Below are 21,463 nucleotides of genomic sequence, written 5' to 3' on the forward strand. Positions count from 1 at the left end.
TGCAAAGATGACTAGAAAGAAAAGGGGGTGTTCTTTGATGTGTTGATAAATAACTGATTCGTAACTGCGGAAGTGTTGCGTTTCTTGTGGAGTACTTGTATTATATCTTGCGCTGTAATTGGCGTATTTAAAACTGTTTATGGTTTGGAAGCTGGAATCTGGAACCTAGGGGTGGTACAGCAGTGTTTGTACGTTTGTGGGTGGTAGGAACAATGAGTAAAAATGAGAGTCATCACTGACGGAGAAAATGTCAGAGTCATAGGATGCAAAACTTTACTCATGTTGTCAAGTAAGGGGTGGTTGTTGTGAAGGAGTGGGTAGTGAGATATGGAATGATCGATGGAATGCTTTCCAGTACTTGGAAGAGTTAATGGGGAGTGCAGTGTTGAGTCTTATTGACGCATGTCTGGCGCCAACCCCCGGCGGCTTTTCTTTTTTTACTAAATTCCTGACTTGTCTCTGATCTTGACAGATGCGTGTGAGTGCGAGTGTACCCCTGTCACGAGGGCGCAAGAGGGAGCAATAGAGCGATACAAGCGACGGGGTTCTTAAGGGAAGGAGAGAGGATGGTGAGGGGGCAGGGTATATGGTCTTGGAAGGAATGTGGGTGAATGTAACCTCTGACAAGGTCTGCTGCAGGAAGGACGTGGCATGAGTAGTATCGTCAGGTTGCTGGAAAGTTAGGGAGTGGCTCTGAATCTGGGTTTCTATGGATTCCTCGCAGGCATTCCAGTTTGACCGCAAGTAATCTTGGATAACTCTTGCATGGAGATTGAGATGGGATGCAGGGAGATGAGATTGTGCGTAGGAGATGGTGAGGAGTACAGGTAGGTGGCCACTTCCAATCGCATCGTGGACTTCTGCAGTTAGTCGTCTGTCCGCAGCTCGTGGTCGTGCGGTAGCGTTCTCGCTTCCCACGCCCGGGTTCCCGGGTTCGATTCCCGGCGGGGTCAGGGACTTTCTCTGCCTCGTGATGACTGGGTGTTGTGTGCTGTCCTTAGGTTAGTTAGGTAGCATATCCAGACACTCCGGGATGATGATGGCATTGGAACAGAGGATGACACGCGTAAAGCTGAAATACTAAACACCTTTTTCCAAAACTATTTCACAGAGGAAGACCGCACTGCAGTTCCTTCTCTGAATCCTCGCACAAACGAAAAAATGGCTGACATCAAAATAAGTGTCCAAGGAATAGAAAAGCAACTGGAATCACTCAACTGAGGAAAGTCCACTGGACCTGACGGGATACCAATTCGATTTTACACAGAGTACGCGAAAGAACTTGCCCCCCTTCTAACAGCCGTGTACCGCAAGTCTCTAGAGGAACGGAAGGTTCCAAATGATTGGAAAAGAACACAGGTAGTCCCAGTCTTCAAGAAGGGTAGTCGAGCAGATGCGCAAAACTATAGACCTATATCTCTGACGTCGATCTGTTGTAGAATTTTAGAACATGTCTTTTGCTCGAGTATCATGTCGTTTTTGGAAACCCAGAATCTACTATGTAGGAATCAACATGGATTCCGGAAACAGCGATCGTGTGAGACCCAACTCGCTTTATTTGTTCATGAGACCCAGAAAATATTAGATACAGGCTCCCAGGTAGATGCTATTTTTCTTGACTTCCGGAAGGCGTTCGATACAGTTCCGCACTGTAGCCTGATAAACAAAGTAAGAGCCTACGGAATATCAGACCAGCTGTGTGGCTGGATTGAAGAGTTTTTAGCAAACAGAACACAGCATGTTGTTATCAATGGAGAGACGTCTACAGACGTTAAAGTAACCTCTGGCGTGCCACAGGGGAGTGTTATGGGACCACTGCTTTTCACAATATATATGAATGACCTAGTAGATAGTGTCGGAAGTTCCATGCGGCTTTTCGCGGATGATGCTGAAGTATACAGAGAAGTTGCAGCATTAGAAAATTGTAGCGAAATGCAGGAAGATCTGCAGCGGATAGGCACTTGGTGCAGGGAGTGGCAACTGACCCTTAACATAGACAAATATAATGTATTGCGAATACATAGAAAGAAGGATCCTTTATTGTATGATTATATGCTATCGGAACAAACACTGGTAGCAGTTACTTCTGTAAAATATCTGGGAGTATGCGTGCGGAACGATTTGAAGTGGAATGATCATATAAAATTAATTGTTGGTAAGGCGGGTACCAGGTTGAGAGTCATTGGGAGAGTCCTTAGAAAATGTAGTCCATCAACAAAGGATGTGGCTTACAAAACACTCGTTTGACCTATACTTGAGTATTGCTCATCAGTGTGGGATGCGTACCAGATCGGATCGGGTTGACGGTGGAGATAGAGAAGATCCAAAGAAGAGCGGCGCGTTTCGTCACAGGGTTATTTGGTAACCGTGATAGCGTTACGGAGATGTTTAACAAACTCAAGTGGCAGACTCTGCAAGAGAGGCGCTCTGCATCGCGGTGTAGCTTGCTGCCCAGGTTTCGAGAGGGTGCGTTTCTGGATGAGGTATCGAATATACTGCTTCCCCCTACTTATACCTCCCGAGGAGATCACGAATGTAAAATTAGAGAGATTAGAGCGCGCACGGAGGCTTTCAGACAGTCGTTCTTCCCGCGAACCTTACGCGACTGGAACAGGAAAGGGAGGTAATGACAGTGGCACGTAAAGTGCCCTCCGCCACACACCGTTGGGTGGCTTGCGGAGTATAAATGTAGATGTATATGTAGATGTGTAGGTTTAAGTAGTTGTAAGTTCTATGGGACTGATGACCATAGATGTTAAGTCCCATAGTGCTCAGAGCCAGTTAGTCGTCCAAGGAGATTGGAACACGCTGAGACGACAACAGGGGTCGTGTTGCTTTCAGGACGGGTATAGTGTTGCATGGGAACAATACAGTCAACCTATAGGACTCGTCACCATGTAGTAAAGTTTGACATATGAGTACAAACTGTATAATTAAGGATCTAAATTGTCTTTTCAGTATTTACAGATTGTGCACTTTGTAATGTTGTTTTCAGCATCGGTATATGCTACTTATGTCTGCTGAAATTTGCTAAGAAGCATATAATAAACATTTTATTGTATTTCACTTTCGCTTGGCAGCCATGACACCGATTGAAAATTTCATCAGCAGTGTCTACATATATTTGCACTGATAACTACATTTTACATTTTTTGATTATAAAATAAAGTAAGGAAAGCTAGATTATAATTTTTACGCCAACTTGTTACTCCTGTTTTAATATTTTATGGAATGAAGTTTTTTAATAAGTTTTAATTTATTTATTTAATCTGATCAGATTAGGGCCATCAGGCCCTCTCTTACATCGGACCAGTGTTTCACACATGTAGCATTTCACACATCAGAGTTGCATCATGACAATACTTTCAATAAGAAAATTAGATTACTCTAGTCACAATATGAATAAAAAATAATGACTAAGACCTAATAAAGTAAGTACTGGCAGTATTTTTACGACAGGTGCTATACATACAAATTATGATAAAAGTAATAATAGTAACAGTAAAAAAAATTAAATAATAATGATAAACATGAGAAAAATTGGCAATAGTAATGAAGATTTGTGCAGATGTACATTAATATCTTGGTGTGTAAAGTAGATGTTTACTAGTATAGCGAGTTTTGGGGGAGGGAGGCTTAAGGAGGGGGAAAGAGGGAAGTAATGAGGTGAAGTGCATTCGTGTACAAAGGAAAGCATTATTGTTGCTTAAGTAGATACGTCATTAACTGTTTTTTGAAGCTGGACATGTTTTTAAGTTCTCTAACATACCGAGGGAGGTTATTCCAGAGTCGGGTTCCCGCTACTGCAAAGGACTTGGAGAAGGCGACTGAGCGATGCAGTGGAACAGAGAGGATTTTATTATGATGGGAACGTGTGTTTCTGTCATGTTGTTCAGACATAAGCGCTAAGGACGAGGAGAGATATGAGGGACAGTGTACATTTATAATGGACTTAACGTATTGCAATATTTGTCGCAATGCTTAGTTTAATTTATATGCCTCCTGACAAAATTATACTTCACTATGATTATTATTTCCTTTTATTGCAATACATATATTTTATTTTAAGCCATTTTTTTTATATCTGGATAATGGAAATGGTTCAAGTGGCTCTAAGCACTATGGGACTTAACATCTGAGGTCATTAGTCCCCTAGACTTGGAACTACGTAAACCTAACTAATCTAAGGACATCACACACATCCAGGCCCGAGGCAGGATTCGAACCTGCGACCGTAGCAGCAGCTCGGTTCCGGACTGAAGCGCCTAGAAGCGCTCGCCCACAACGGCCAGCATGAAAATGGTGAACGCTGGCCATTCAATATGGTGTAAATCGAGGCTAACCGTATGGAATTGTAAGCAGTAGACCCCGTTTGACTGATGCTTGTACATGTCTAGGTTATATTGTAACATGTGTCACTACAGGTATGCCGAGTCTACATGAATACGATATGTAGTCGTGCAGTTGGCGCTGTGTACAACTGTGATTTGGTTCTTGGTTAGTTCACTTTTTCAATGCTTGATACCTGTGTTATTTTATATTTATAGCAATAATGGTAACTGTGTTGTTAGCTTAAATCTAGATCTGTAATAATATACACATGATATTACGACCGATGCAGTATTTCTTTATGTCGCGAATTACATCCTGGTCGCCGGCCACTATGGCCGAGCGGTTCTAGGCGCTTCAGTCCGGAAGCGCGCTGCTGCTACGGTCGCAGGTTCAAATCCTGCCTCGGGCTTGGATGTGTGTGATGTCCTTAGGTTAGTTAGGTTTAAATAGTTCTAAGTGCAGGGGACTGATGACCTCAGATGTTAAGTCCGATAGTGCTTAGAGCCATGGCATCAAACCTGATGAACTGCAGGTTCTTTTACCTTTTTCGGCACAATCTCAGCGTTCCTGCCAAAGGAAGAGGATCCGATTTCTTAATTATTTTCTGTGGTATGTTATCCCATGAGATCCTTAACACTGCCGTAGTCACTCCTCTTGAACTTGGGCACTACTGCTTCCTTCAGTATTTCTAGGCTAAGTGGACAAGTTGACATATTCCGAATATTACTTGAAGTTCTTCCATTTTACAGTGCCAAAATCTCCTGACAGCCTGAGGAGTGCTCGTCGTCGCACGCTGTTCACTGCTTGTGCTCGCGTTACCGGTATCATCCTGTCGCCCTAGACGCACAATGGCCGTTAACATTGCTTCTTGGTATAACTGTACTATTGCCTTACGACTGGGATCTGTACTCACATGTTGGCCTTGGTGAGCGTGGGCAGCGCGAGGTACCGCTGGACCATTATCTGGTTGACGCCGGCATTGTAGAGGTACTGCATGAGGCCCCCCACGAGCAGGCTGGGCAGCGCCATCCGCACCCTGGGGTCCACATCCAGCCTGTGGGCGAAACGTCAGCTCTGTCACCAACGCTGCTGCTCTCTGGTACGCACAGTTTGCTTCATTATCCAACACCAACACATGCAGTTCGCCATTAAAATTGCAACACCAGGAAATACAACAAATAACGAACTTTTACTTTTGTCTATACAGTACAGTAGGAAGAATACATGATAACATTCGTGAGAGTAAGAACCTTCAACATCGCAGCGCGTCAGCAATCATTGGTTAACATATTTAAAAAAACTAAAATCCGCCTCGATTGCGAAAAAAGCACCTAGTGTTAAGTGTTAACCCAGGTTTCGGCATAGATAACTACACCTTCTTCAGAACAACAATAAAACCCACAAGTGCCTAATAAGACCTCTGTCAATGATTAAAAGAACACTGCCCGGGGCGAGCTCTGGGTCTCAGGTATAAAGAGCATATTCCTACTAGAAGCGGTGACGGTACTAAGGGCTCTACTTATGCGGAACACCTTGTGCAAATGACTCATGCGCCGAGCCCTCTAGTTAATATCGAGTTACTTCATGCCGAGGTTAAGGGCTTAAAACTGGATGTTTTGGAAGAAATGCAGATCTTTAAGCATCTGAATCAGGTTAAAGACAATATCATCAATGACCAAATAGAAAATTTTTTGAAGGTTTCGCGCCTTTACTTTGTTCTTCATACTAGTAAATTTGATGATCTGTCGATTATCACATGCGCGCGCTGATTGGCGAGCGCGGTTGGTCAAGCTGTTCATCTTCTTTCTTTTTATCCTCATTTTCCTTTTACGATGAAGGTGATTTTAGACCGTTGAACACCTCATGTTTTTCCCTATATCTTTATTGCCACGACGTCTTTAGATTACGTCCCCTCAGCACCCCCCCCCCCCCCCTGGCTTTATGTATAGTTTTTAAGAGTTCCTCCTGTTGTCATAGGTAGTTTTATATGCAAGTTTCTTTAGTAGCATAAGCAACCATGTGCGGCGGTTTTTAGGTTTCATCTCCTATTTAGCTCGTCTCTTGTTCTATCCATTTCATTTTTTGATATACGTTGATCCACGGTTGGGAATATATATATTTAGCCCCAACCCATGTATAAACTTTCTCGTATTCGTATGCGCATGCGCATGCGCATTCAAGTAACTTCCCTTGTCTTGCGCATGTGCATAGATAGAGGGTCAGGCTTCTAAGTGAGCGACCGTTTGTAGCTCCAGTTTATGGCGGGTCATGGCCGGTGTGAGGTAGAGCGTACACCATTAAGTTAAGTAGTGGTTTTGACTTTGTACATATGTACTGTTTGTGTTTTCCTTTTCTTTTTCGTTTATAAAAGTATGGCTATGGTGTTCTTTTAATCACTGACAAAGGTCTTCTTAGGCACTTGTGGGTTTTATTGTTGTTCTGAAGAAGGTGTAGTTATCTACGCCGAAACCTGGGTAACACTTAACACTAGGTTCTTTTTTCGCAATCGAGGCGGATGGTTAGTTTTTTTTGTTTTTTTTTTAATTTGTGAAAGTACTCAGTGCAGGAATTATATACTGAGTAACTCAAGTGAACGGGAATAAGCTCTGCTGCTGGGAGATGTTATAATGACGCACTCCAATGGTTAATTACATTATTCTGTTGTGGTATCTCGCCCCTTTCCCTCACTAACTCCCGTAATATTTTATATTCCGGTCTTCCATTTTCTGAGGATTCAACAGCTTCTTTAAAAAGTGAAAGAAACTAACTCTACTGTCAGACCAGTGGACCAACACATGCAAACCGGCCTCCGTGTCATCCTTTGCTATGTGGCTTCATTTGGATGCGGTATGGAGAGGCTTGGGGTCAGCACACGCCTCTGCTGGCCGTTGTCGGCTGTTCAGACAGTGGAGCCCTAATTCTCTCTCTCGTAGCTCCTTACTTATCTTCACGAGGCTGAGAGCACACCGTTCCAGTTCTCTCATGAAGAAAACGTGTCGGCACCAGGAACTGAAGCAAGATCCTCCACGGGAAAGTCAGACGTGCAGACCATTCGCATAAAACAGCTGCTTTAGCTGGTGAAAACACCCATCCAAGCGGTTTTTGTCCAACTTAACTGAAGAAAAAGACGTCATTTCCTGATGAAACATGTGAATACGGGCAATGAGACATTAATTCGGTGTTTTTCTCCGTCAGTCATTTGTCTGGCGTCCTATGTGACTGCTGGCATTGATGATGCAAAGTATCCGGCTGATTTTTCTAATTTCATCTGTAATTTGTGCGAAACAAATTGTTACACACCAATCAGATCAACTGTTATTCGATCCACTTAATTATACGTCACGGTATTTTCGATATGCATCGTCCATCCAAAAAAACCTAGGTTGACTTTTGGTCAAATGTCTGAGCGGAACAAAAAGAAGACTCCCTAAAAATTACACAATGGATTTTTGTTCGAATTTTCATAACGAAAAGAAGAGTAGGAATTAGTCAAATGCGATATGAAATTTTCTGGCGTGAGGTGTAGTTTTACCAAAATAAGTTTAATTCCTTGAAAGCAATCAGGGTAATTAAGTAAAACTCAGTGATTTGAGAAAACAGTTTTGTTCGCATTTTCATTGCCAAACGAATAGTAGAGAAAATGGAGAAATGGAATATGAAACAGTCCAGCGTGAGGTATAGTTTTGGGAAAAAAATTAAGAATTTGAAAGTAATAAGGGTAATTAAGAAAATCTAATTAGTAATTTGGGAGAAAAGTGAAGTGTTTCACTAGCATCTGCTTCTAGCTGTTTAAAAGAAGCGTTAAAAATGTCAAATCACAGCATAAACTGAAACATCTCTGCTTTCTCTTGATCTATATACATCTAATAATATTAGAATACCGATCGGTATTTGAGTATATTATATTTGGTTAGTGCATAAGTTGGTATCGTTTTTGTTTTGCATGTTGGTATTCCAGTTGCTAGCGGTTTATGTGATAGTCATTTTTTATTTGTAGGTCACTGTTGCCGCTTGAGTTTACACATTGTCATTTTGTCATTTGGAGATAGTGAGTAGAGCAGTGGACGCTAGAATATGGAGTGCTCTGTGGGGAAATCGAAACATTTCCGACATATTCTTCTGCTGAAGGGTGACAGCAGCGGGGGCAACCGGGAACATTCACGCCATTGATGGGACTATTGCCACTGAAAAGAGCACGACAAGAAAATGGTTTTCTCGTTTTGAGGAGGATCGTTTTGAGTCTTCAATTTCCGGAAGATGTTCGGGTTTTGATGAAGATCGTTTAAGCGCATTAGTCCATATATTCCACATCGGTGTACTCTAGAACTGGCAAATCACCGTCGTGCGACATTTGCATGCAGTGGGAAAGGTTCAAAAATCGGTTGTATCGGTACCGCATGCTCTACGCCAAAATCACAAAAATCAGTGTTTAACCTGAATATTACAATTTTAAAGGGTACTAGAGGATATCAGTCTGGTGGAATTTCGCTCAGCTGTCTCCTTACGTCACTAACGTATGAGCATCTCAGCCGCTGTACACGAATTCGAGCCCTATTCAAAGGTGCGTCAAATGTTTCTCTTATCTGTTTTATCTCTCACTTTTAAATAAATCATTTCACATAATATTAGAGAGTTTTTTCATTTTTTTGTACTCCTGGCGTATTAGCGACGTCAGTGCAGTCACTGTGATTGCTGCTTGAGCTAGCAACTCCAAATAATAGCTGTGCATTTGACCGGTCAGCTACGAGCAGGCAGTGTTACGGAATGCACGTGCGGCCGTGGTGTGCAAACCTCAAAGGTGCAACATTTCTTAATGAAGTGTTCAAGACATCCTGCAAAATGTTTTGAAGCCAAGAAAAGTGCGTACAGCTTTCGTCCTGCACACCTAGACTCTCGAACAAAAACGCATGGTCGCCTGCAGCAGTTTCTCTGAAATGCGAAGACGTGGGCAATTATTTTCTGGAAAGAATCGTCAAGGGTGACGAGACATTGTGCTATCAACACGAACCGGTCATAAAATGACAATGTGCAGAAACTGACACTCAGTGTAACGCGCGAGTTGAGTAACATCCAAAAGAAAGTCATTTCTGATGGTTTCACTTAGTTGTGTGAACGTTCCATGCGTTGTAATCAAGTGGTGGTAGACTTTATAGAACACCTGAAGCATTAAATCCATCATTTTAAACTTCGTGTATTTTTTATTAATCCATTCTTGAAGTCTCGAAGTCCCGATCGTTTTCTGGGAAGTGCGACTGGAACGAGACAATTTTCTTGGTTAGTGTTCGCCTCGGAACACCCACACACGTAGCAGCTACTTAGTTGCTGGCTTTTACAAATGTGCACTAGTTTCATCTTCAGTCAGCATGTTGTATCTAGGTTTTGTGTTTCCTCGGTCGAATTTTGCACTGAAGACTTCCCTATAGCAATATTGACGCGAGCCTGAGTTTCATCTCTGGTCAAACTGCAAGGAATTCGTCGGTAAGAGATTTTTTCCAGCAAAAGTTTCAAGCAAAATCGAAGGTTCTGCCGTCTTTGATACGCCTGAGGTGACCCTACGCCACATTAAGTTATATGCCGAGCATCTTCAGTCATGCTGCACAAAACATTCTTTTTTTTTATTTTTTGGGACAACAGCCCGTCGTAGTTTACGGCAACAGCTTTCAGTGTTAAAGCAGAGAAACGGGGAGGTGAAACCAGAAGCTCTAGCAGACAATGAGGTCCTACATTCTGAACGTAGATACAACACGTGTCGGTTCCACGGGGTACAGCTTCCTCCTTAGAATTGACTGGGTCGGTCGTCTAACGGTCGCCGCTGAAGACAGCCGTTAACCCTACCCGGGGGAGGTCTGATGATCACTTCTAGGTGTACGGTAACACATTTGTATCACACCTGCCGTAAACACGTGATTGGCAACTTGTTCTCGTGCGAATTCGTAACTCACCGTGTATCCTATGCATGAGAATTCTGAAAGAAGGCTGTTGAGCAGAAGGGGTTCACACTCCAGCTCAGCGCTTATCCTACCCCAACAGCCCAACCACACGCTGGTACACGCGACAGTTGTTATTATTTATACCAAACAAGGCAACAAGCGCACACAAAGAGAGACGAGCACACTTCGGCTATCTTAACGATTCTTTCCGAAATCTGTCAGCGGGATCGGTTGACTGTCCCCACCACAGCAGAAGGTGGAGAGTAGAAATGCTATCCTGTAGCAACCCGTGTTTTCTAGAACATAGTATCTCTCGGCGTCAATCATACAGACGCCGAACTTGTTTCGACACGGAATGTTGGCGCGAGAGCATTACTGAGATGCTCAACAAACTCCAGTGGCAGATGCTACAAGAAAGGCGTTGTGCGTCAGGGAGAGACATACTATTGAAATTTACTACTGAATTTTACACAACTCTTGACAAACTGCACTTTTCGGTGGCAGACTTAGATGATATGCAACGTAAATCCCAACCTATGATCGGTAAATAAAAAGTTGTGATCAAGACGGTGTTTTTTTTTTTTTTTATTTACTGTAACATAAGGGGCACGATTCCTAGGACATGGAGTCATTTATGAAATGTCGAAATTTCGAGAGAGTACTTTCTGGGAAGCGTCGGACAACATGAAAGGTTTATACATCATCTGAAATGACTTCTTTTGGAATATTTGCCGTTTTGAGCGTTTTTGGATGCCTAAACACATGAGTGATACGCAGTCCTTTGGAGGAGGAGGAGGAGATTAGTGTTTAACGTCCCGTCGACAACGAGGTCATTAGAGACGGAGTGCAAGCTCGGGTGAGGGAAGGGTGAGGAAGGAAATCGGCCGTGCCCTTTCAAAGGAACCATCCCGGCATTTGCCTGAAGCGATTTAGGGAAATCACGGAAAACCTAAATCAGGATGGCCGGAGACGGGATTGAACCGTCGTCCTCCCGAATGCGCGCAATCCTTTGGCTACCAGACGTTGTATCAGTAGTAGAGGATGACAGACAGTGTGTGCTGAGCGGACGGCGAGTGAGAGCGGACATACTGAATAGCAGAAGAATTTTATTTGAAGTGCTCGCTGACATATTTATGTTTGCAGGTGGGGATATTCAGCCGCCAAATAATTGTTAAAATTCATGGTGAACCTTCAGCTGTCCTTTATTCTGCACAATGTGCTTCGCTACCAGTTTCGGTCAAATGACCGTTATCAGGCATACGCTGGGGGTGAACGGCTGATGCGACCGAGGGTAGAGGACGATGTTGAGGAGATTCCATAGAGTACAGCACATCTGGGAAAAGGTAACATGAGCAGTCTTCATTTGCTGCAAGCGCTAGCCGAGTAATTGTTGCAAAGATTATATTTTCCTCAACAATAGGTTTTGGTATCCAGAGCGAGTTATTAGTCATTCACAATTTTACTTACTATTCGTCACCCATCATTTTTAGTTAAAAACTATTTGTAGGAAAGGTAAAGAGCAACTTTGCAACTTAAACAATCTGGCTGAATCAATGTTCATTGTTTATTGTAATGGAAAGGAAGATTAGAGTGTCATGTAATTAGAATTCACTTCTGTGTCATTAAAGGGATATTAATGCCACCTTAATTTAAGGCAAGCTTTTACACTGCGATGACAAAGGTCAGGGGACACCTTCTAATTTCGTGTCGAATCTCTTTTTGCCCAGCGTAGTGCAGTGACTCGGTGTGGCATGAACTCACCAGGTCCTTGGAAGGCCCTGCAGGTGTATTGAATCACGCTGCCTCCGTAGCTGAACATAACTACGCAAGTGTTGCCGGTGCAGGATTTTATGAACGAACTGATCTCTCAACAATGTTCGATAAATGTTCGATGGGATTCATGTTGGGCGATCAGGGTGGCCAGATCATTCACTCGAATTGTCTAGAATGCTCTGAAATGGAGCAATGTCATCCATAAAAATGCCCTCATTGGTTGGGAACATGAAGTCCATGAAGGCTGCAAATGGTCTTCATGTAGCTGAACATCAGCATTTCCAGTCAATGATCGGTTCAGCTGGACCAAAGAACCCAGTCCATTCCATGTAAACATAGCCCACACCTTTATGGAGCTACCACCAGCTTGCACTGTGCCTTGTTCACAATTTGGGTTCTTGCCTTCTTAGGGTCTGAGCCACACTCAAACCCTACCATCAGATCTTTTCAACTGAAATCGGGGCTCATCCGAGCAGGTCACGGTTTTCCAGTAGTCTATGGGCCAACCGATACGGTCACGAGCCCAGCAGAGGCGCTGCAAGAGATGTCGTGTTTTTAGCAAAGGCACTCCAGTTGGTCGTCTGCTGGCATAGCCCATTAATGCCAAATTTCGCCGGACTGTTCTATCGGATACGTTCGTCGTATGTCCCAGGTTCATTCCTGTGGTGATATGACTCAGTGTTGCTTGTCGGTTAGCGCTGACAACTCTACTCAAACGCCACTGCACTGCTCAAGGTCGTTAAGTGAAGGCCGTCGGCCAATGCGTTATTCGTAGAAAGGTACTGAAATTTGCCCGTCTCAGTACACTCTTGACGCTGTGGATCGTGAAATATTGAATTCCCTAAGGATTTCAGAAACGGAATGCTTCATGCGTATAGCTCCAACTGCCATTTCGGGTTAGAGTCTATTAATTCCCGCCGTGCGGCCATAAACAAGTCGGTAATCTTTTCAAATGAGAACAAATGACAGCACCTCCAATGCAGGACCCTTTTACACCTTGTGTACGCGATACTACCAGCATCTCTACATGTGCATATCGCTATGTCATGACTTTTGTCACCTCAGCGTATTCATTTCCAAATATTTCATTCCCTCCTTGCAGTCTAAAAAGCAAATCTTGTCAGAATTGTACCACCACGTCTTGCACTATATAGTTAACAGCTAGATTCATTTTTGGAAAGATAGCAAAATTCTCATCTGGCTTAAAGTAAATAATAAGGCAATTATCTGCGTAGTGATTTATTTGGGGATCATGCAGTGCAGCACTTCATATTCTTATAACTGAACAAGACAGAGCAAAGCTGAGTTATCCGTTGCAGATGAAAACAACTGTAGGACCTAAAGGAACGTTTTGTGACGAAATTAGGAATTGTTATCATTTTCGTATAATTCGGTTCATTCGATTTTGTAACAGGGCACAGTTTCAATACACAACAGTGAGTCATTGTGTGTCATTTCATGAGGAAGCCATTCTGCTTAATACTGATAACCCATATTTGTATTCAGTTTCATTATAGATAGGCAGATTCACTTTAGAATAATTGGTACCGCACACAACGAAAGCAATTTACAAAGTTAATGTTCGTGTTCAAAAATAGGGTAGCGTAGGGTTTCATAGATCAGACTGCTTAGACATCTCTGTAACAGGGATTTAAAAGTCACACACTTTCGCATTACAAGTTTTTTCAGTTGCCACGTTTCTTCATGGAAGCTTCAAACGTGTAACTTCTTGCCACATATATTTCGTGAAATGACCACTAGGAGAAAATTCGAGAAATAAGTCAGTGCAGAGGATTATCAACAACAGTCTTGCTTCTCATCGCCATTCGCTAGTAGACCAGGGAAGGGGGTGGGGGGGTGGATACGTTAGTGGTATCAGCAGTAGCCTCCTCCACTCACGGTCACGTGACTTGCGGGGTATTGATTTAGATGATGTAGATAGATGACGGTCGATCTTCGATGTAGAACTTTGCACTTTCGTCTCTCGCCTCTTCGCAGTTAACTGTGGTAGCTACTTTACCTATCGTAGGAGTATAATCTTTATAAAGTTCCTCTACACCTCCATTGCGTTTCTTGAATAGCTGCTCAAGGATAGAAAATACATATACGTTACATTTCAGTGTTACTTCATATAAATTTCCTTTCTTCGAAAGTTCCATTTATAGCCGTATCCAATACAGCTGTTTATAGGACACCTGGCCACGTCAGTCCTCAGCTTTAACATGACAGGAGATAGAAATTGACTTCTCGTGACGCCTAAAAGTGACGGAGAGAACACGCGATCTCAACAAACCGGCTTTGGCCGACCTTCACGGGATTCGCCGCGAACCAAAGCACAATGACAACTAAATTCTGCAAAATAATTGCAACCAGTCTGTTCTCAGGGTGCCTGATTATCCAAAGCCGAAGGAACCGATTCAGTGAGTTCTTACTAAGTAACGCCTTTACAAAAATTAATAAAAGAAAAAATTATCCAACGAACCTTAACTTGAAATTTAATATTTTCATAATCTTATTTCTCCCAAACATCACTGTAATCAAACCAGACGTCCATTTTCTGAGCTGCCATTGTTTTCACGATAACAAATCGCAAATTTTAAAACAACAATTTCACATATCAGTATCTCCATCTAGTGATCGTTTGTGAACATCTAAGCGGTGAGCATTGTATTTCAAAGTAACATAGGTTAGAAAAAAAGCAGAGGAAACATATTTACATTAAAGTGCATAAAACTACAAATTATACTAAAATAGTACCCTGGAAATTAATGTTACAACCGTGAAAAAATTTACCACAGATTAGACCAGTACACAGGTATAGCAGGATGGCGGCCACTTTGTGTTGTGGCTGGGAATGATGCAGCCTCTGTCGCTGTACCACTACGAGATTTTCCGCGTCTATGAAATATGCTGCAATATATTATGTAACATTGGTCCAGTGGATTTTTTGCAGGAAGTATACTAAACAGTCTTTATAGATTTCGATGGGCTAAACACAAATATCATGATTAAAATTGTCTCCTAGCTCAAGATTGCAAGTAACTTGGGATTTCACGTTTCACATATACTGCTACCGTAATCAACAGTATATATACATAAGTGAACTTCGTTTATTCGCTCCGTTTCTGTGAATTCCTCTTGTGTTCGGTTCCTGGGGCATCTTTCTGAAGCATCCAGCAAAAATCACGCAACATGGCTGTAGTCCACCCCCCTGTGTACCGCTGTTGCATGAGAGGAATGGCCGGCCGAGGTGGTCGAGCGGTTCTAGGCGCTTCAGTCTGGAACCGCGCGACCGCTACGGTCGCAGGTTCGAATCCTGCCTCGGACATGGATGTGTGTGATGTCCTTAGGTTAGTCAGGTTTAAGTAGTTCTAAGTTCTAGGGGACTGATGACTTCAGAAGTTAAGTCCCATAGTGCTCAGAGCCATTTGAACCTTTTGAGAGGAATGTCCTGTTGGGACCGCTCGCCGTGCTCTTCACTGAATGCACAACAGCTCTCTGGGAGCACATCGGGTGGGAATAAAGGAAGTATATCTTCAGTGTCATTTTGCAGCCAATTACCTTCTAAGCATGCATCAGTTGGTCCACATGTACCCGTAATTTTAGGCTCACCTGTTTCAAGAGCAATGTTATCACGTTACAAAAACAATGCCATGCATGCAGCTGATCAGGCGTTAGGGTAGACTCAAGTGTGAACCCCTCTACAGCTGGCCTATTTGTGGACCAATGAATATCGCGTTTGTTATCTCCTCCTGAATGAATCATGGAAACTTGGCTTCTTATACAAATACTTAAACACTGCTTCATTCACGTGTAAGTCTTAAAAAATGCTGTCATGAGTCCCAACATAACGTGCAATGGTGGGAGAACAATTTTGTTCTGATTCACAAGAGGTTCTTCGGTAATATTCGTTGATCCAGGCACGAGAGCTGTTCGTGGAGTCTGTTCCCTCTGTGTGAAGTGTTGTTCTCTTGTGCGACTGTCCCAGTCACAGAGATAGCATCAGTACCCCCTTGAAAACCCAACAGCGTCGCAAAGACTTTACAATCCCCACATACAGCCATTGATGCATATTGTAATTAATATAACATACGGATTTCAACACTGTATAACTTTCTTTAGCTTAGGCAGCGTATGCTACAGGGATGACTGGCCTTTCATTACTCTTGTGTAACAGTACTACCTTCACACTTGTGGTTGGGCCATCTATAAAGAGTCTCCAATCGTCTTTTTTATATTTAATGTTCAGATCTTCCAGCGAACCATCACTGTCACTGCAGAATGTAATGCCGCCGTCAGTACAGAAATGACCATAAAGTTTTTTTTCTGATGCACCCGAAACACAGGTACACGTACTGCGTCAGCGAGGAGATTTCACTGCTGCAATCGAGACGTCACGAATCCGTATTACGCTTTAGAAGATCAAAATTCCTAACCATATCACTGACTTCATCCTATGGGATTTTGTGTGGTTCTCCAGATATCGATGTTGGTGTAAACGTATAGTCGGTGCCACATGTTTTCGGCTGTGTGTGTCGGTTCAGCATTATCGCTATCACTGATTGATGGTGGTACGTGTGGGGGAATAGGGAATGGCAATCCTTCGCAATGAGCCACAAGGCGAATGACAGATGGGATGCCAGGGTATTGAATACTTCTCTTCCTCTTGATATTGACTCTTTTTCTCAAGAGAGGTACGTACAAAAATAGCAATCCGACGCATGATTTGTGGGTTCATGCCAAACAGCAAGCACACAAAACTTTACGAAGACATTTCTCCCATGCATCCAAGCATTCAGCGTAGATAAACACGAGGTGGAACACATGTGTGGAGGCCATGATTTGTCTCCAACTCTACAGCCGAAATACAAGGTGCATTCTTGTTTTACTCCTTTTGTCAATGGTCGCCTTCTTGAACCACAAATAACATCTGTACAAATGTAACAAAAGTTATTAGATTTGTTACAGCGGATGCGGACATTTGTGAAAGAGTACACATGCATGATAACACAGTTCTTCAATTTCACCTCACATAAATTCACTGCCAACAGCCACGATACTCGTTCCAGTAACAAGTGAATTAACACAAGACAACACCTCACCACCGCTACGAATGACAATTAAAATCGCGTGTGGTTTCTTCTACATTCGACAATGTTCACGTGACTGGATGGTGTACACATGGGTCATAGTGAGAAGCAGTGTTGCCAAATTCTACTGAAACTGCCCACCTCACTCACTTATCGCAGAAGAACTTTCATGCTTTTGAATACAGGGTGTTTCCGTATGTAAAGTACACCAGAGGCAAAAAAACAGTCAATACCATCACTGCGCGATAGCGATGGAAATGTTACCGATGATGGTGTCACTAAAGCGGAGTTACTAAATACGGTTTTCCGTAATTCCTCCATGAAAGAAGACGAAGTAAATATTCCAGAATTCGAAACCAGAACAGCTGTTAGCATGAGTGACATAATAGTAGATCTCTTAGATGGTGCGAAACAACTCAAATCACTTAAGAAAGGCAAATCTTCCGGTCCAGATGGTATACCATTCAGATTTCTTTCCGAGTATGCAGACACAATAACGCCTTTCTTAGCAATCATATATAACCGCTCACTTGGCGAAAGGTCTGTCGCTAAAGACTGGAAAGTAGCACAGGTCACACCAATATTCAAGAAAGAAAATAGGAGTAACCCACTGAATAACAGATCCATATCACTGACTTCAATTTGCAGTAGGATTTTGGAGCATATACTGTACTCGAACATTATGAATCACCTTGAAGAAAATGAAGTAATGAGTGCTGTCGATAAGGGATCTCAGAGCGATTCCATATTCCCAGATTTCTAGAAGGCTTTTGATACCGTTCCTCACAAGCGACTATTAATCAAATTGCGTGCGTATGGAGTATCGTCTCAGTTGTTTGACTCGATTCGTTATTTCCTCTCAGAGAGATCACAGTTCGTAGTGAAAGACGGTAAATCATCGAGTAGAACAAAAGTGATACCTGGCGTTCCACAAGGTAGTGTCATAGGCCCTCTGCTGTTCCTGATTTACATAAATGGTCTGAGCAGTCCCCTTAGATTGTTCGCAGATGACGCTGTAATTTACCGCCTAGTAAAATCATCAGACGATCCATTCCAATTACAAAATGATCTAGAGAGAATTTCTGTATGGTGCGAAAAGTAGCAATTGGCACTAAACAACGAAAAGTGCGAGGTCATCCACATGGGTACTAAAAGAAATCCGATAAATTTTGGGTATACGATAAATCGCACAAATCCAAGCGCTGTCAGTTCGACTAAACACCTAGCAATTATAATTAAGAGCAACTTAAATTGGAAAGACCACGTAGATAATATTGTAGAGAAGGCGAAACAAAAACTGCCCTTTGTTGGCAGAACATTTAGAAGATGCGACAAACCCACCAAAGAGATAGCCTACATTACACCTGTCCGTTCTCTGCTGGAATATTGCTGCGCGGTATGGAATGCTTAGCAGGTAGGATTGACGGAGGACATCGAAAAAGTGCAGAGAAGGGCAGCTCGTTTCGTGTTACCGCGCAATAGAGGTGAGTATGTTACTGATATGATATGCAAGTTGAGGTGGCCGTCCTGAAACAAAGGCGGTTTTCTTTGCGGCGAGATCTATTTACGAAATTTCAATCGCCAACTTTTCTTCCGAATGCGAAAATATTTTGTTGTTCATAATCCCACGCGCCATTCGAGAGTGGAATGGTAGAGAAGTAGTATGAAAATGGTTCGATGAAGCCTCTGCCAGCACTTAAGTGTGAATTGCAGAGTAACCATGTAGATGTAGATGTAGAAGAGCATGCAAAGAATTAACAGGATATAGAGGATGCTCCACTGAACAATTTGAGTTAGGGAACCTGGGCTCGGAGAAGCCAGCTTAAGGAGATGATAGGAATAAAATAACATTACTGTATACTTTTTCATTTGCATTAGTTAAGGTTAACTGCAAATCTTACAAAATATGCTGAAACTGACGGCCATCAACCTCAATGCAAGCATGACATCGGTGAACAAGATGTAACGCACCTCGACAAATATCCCTGGTGAGTCTCGAATCACTTCACAGGCAACTGCAAATCTGGCAGCTATCTCCGTATTCACTGGGGTCTCATATACAAGTGACTTTAGATATTCCCATAGGAAATAATCAAGGGGGTTCAGTTCGTGTCCTCGCAGGCCATGAAACAGGGTTTCCCCTTTCAATCCAGTAAACAGAAAATACAGCATTGAGATGATTGCGAACGTCATATTGAATCCACATGCTCTGACAAACTGCCAAGGGTACGTTCTCCAACATAAACACGATACATCAGAGCCATGTTATTGACTAGTAAAGTAAACAAAACCTGCATCATCACCTCCTAGTAATCAGGCTCGTCCTGCTTGCATCCTTGCAGGAAATAAAGAAGTACATGTCAATAAACAGCACAGTATGTGTAAACTTGTACTCAAGTTAGTTGTAAATAAATTGCGAAACAGTCATGCTAGACGAAGCGGTAGACAAGTTTACTTCCATATCTCCTTAAGCTGGCTTCTCCGACACCAGGTTACCTACATCAAATTGTTCAGTGGAGCATTTTCTATGTCCTGTCACATTTTTGCACGCTCTCACGAAACACCCTGTATAGTCCTTATAATGTCCCACAAGCGTGACTATAAAACGTAAACACCTTACTTACTTGTAACCCTGACCTACGAGACAATTTTGACCTTGATATTCGTGTTTAGTACGTCTAAAATCTATAAAGCAAGATTAATTTCGTTTCTGTAAAAGCTAAAAAGTGAAAATTTGTGGACCAGTGTAATTTATTTTTATGCTTGTTCATGAATTTTGTGTTATTAACTTTAGGAAAGAGTATTAAATGTTTGTTGGTGTTTTCTGTTTCTCATAAGCTCGTCGCGGAGACTTGGCATAAACAGCACGGCAGAATGTTTTCGAGTCGTTCCTCACAAGATAATAGCTGAGTCTTTGCCCAGTATTTCGTAGTCTGTTACTGGCATTCAAAACGATAAAAAAAGTTCGTGTTACTTTTGTATCAGTTCTTATTTAGCCACGCTTGCTTTCACCCATATATTCTTTAACAACTTTAAGTTTTTTATCACGTCGCAGTTCCATGTCTAGTGTTACGTGGAACAAATACGTTCGACTTTCCGGTGATAAAAAATACGTTTTGTGACGAATTAATTGAAGATATTTAAAAGGAATTATTTTGCGCTACGTCTGTTTGTATGATATTTGCGATAAATACAAAATCTGAACCAAAATGATTTGCAAATATTAAGAGAAACTACCTCAGTATGTCATCTATGATTCTCCATGACATCAATTAAATGACTTTTTTTATAAAGTTTTTTAAGCTTTCCTGAACCCAAGAAACTACAAGGAGTCCATTAATGAAAAGTACACCGTTTGGTTATCTCAAACGTGATCAGTGACTGGAAATAGTCAAAAACAAAGATCAAGTTCAATTCAGCTTGAATATCCATTCTACAGGGTGATTCAAAAGTCATGTCTCGTACGACAAATTCGGTATTAGTGGAAACAGCGAAAGTTAGAACGAGAGGCACGACCCACCACCATCACACTTCTGAAAAGACAAGCCGTGAGCAGACGTTGTACCACATGGCCTGTTGTCCGGGATCCACCAACTAAGGTAGTCCGTAAGAAGGATATTAACCCTGCATTGTTGCTGTGTTCGTTCATATCTCCTTAGAGCCAATTTGCTTTTCTCTCCTATTTTTAATGACTGACAAAAAGGTTTGACACTGATTTGAGTTGTATATATCAAGTAAGCAAACACATTTTGTTTTGGATTTTAATAATTTTTTGTTTGTTTTAGCACTTGGTTGATGGTCTCTCAGAAGTGATAGAGCCAGTTCGTAGCTCGTAAAACAGTTATCTGTGGTTATGGTTCTTGATGGTTTGGATATATGACTACACAATCTTTTCATGACGTCAGCCCCATGATTATTCAGGTTATATGGTCTCCATTTGGTTGCTTTCCTCAATAAACTTCCAAATTTGAGGTGTAAGCTGTTCTTGCACCAGCTAGACTGAACAAAATGGCTCGGAGCAGTATGGGACTTAACATCTACGGTCATCAGTCCCCTTAGACTAAACACTTTCATTCCATATTTGCCAAGTTTGGAAAGAATTTTACAAGAATTTCATCTGCCGTCACATATTCTCCAAGAGAACAATGTGCCATGCAGTTTTCTGTGAACAAATCAAAGATATTTCGTATAGGTGCCAATTTATCCCGTATTCCTCTGTCGGACCTAGTTGACTTATTAATAAATCTTACACACTATACTACCAACCTGAACCTCTGTAGAGTCATTGAACAATACAACATTTCTAATGCTGTACCACCTCTATCCCAGAGGTCTTCT

General features: G+C 42.2%; 1 protein-coding gene across 2 annotated transcripts in view; it reads right to left on the reverse strand.

Moving 5' to 3' along the window:
• Positions 1 to 21,463, reverse strand: part of LOC124619721 (sodium-coupled monocarboxylate transporter 1-like) — a 180,450-nt gene that overhangs the window by 74,654 nt on the left and 84,333 nt on the right. For both annotated transcript variants that reach the window (XM_047146284.1, XM_047146283.1), the window contains exon 8: positions 5,246 to 5,386. In XM_047146284.1, coding sequence (XP_047002240.1) covers positions 5,246 to 5,386 — 141 coding nt within the window. The remainder of the gene's footprint in view (positions 1 to 5,245; positions 5,387 to 21,463) is intronic.

Source organism: Schistocerca americana, chromosome 6 (genome assembly GCF_021461395.2).
Source record: "Schistocerca americana isolate TAMUIC-IGC-003095 chromosome 6, iqSchAmer2.1, whole genome shotgun sequence".
Lineage (NCBI taxonomy): Eukaryota > Metazoa > Arthropoda > Insecta > Orthoptera > Acrididae > Schistocerca > Schistocerca americana.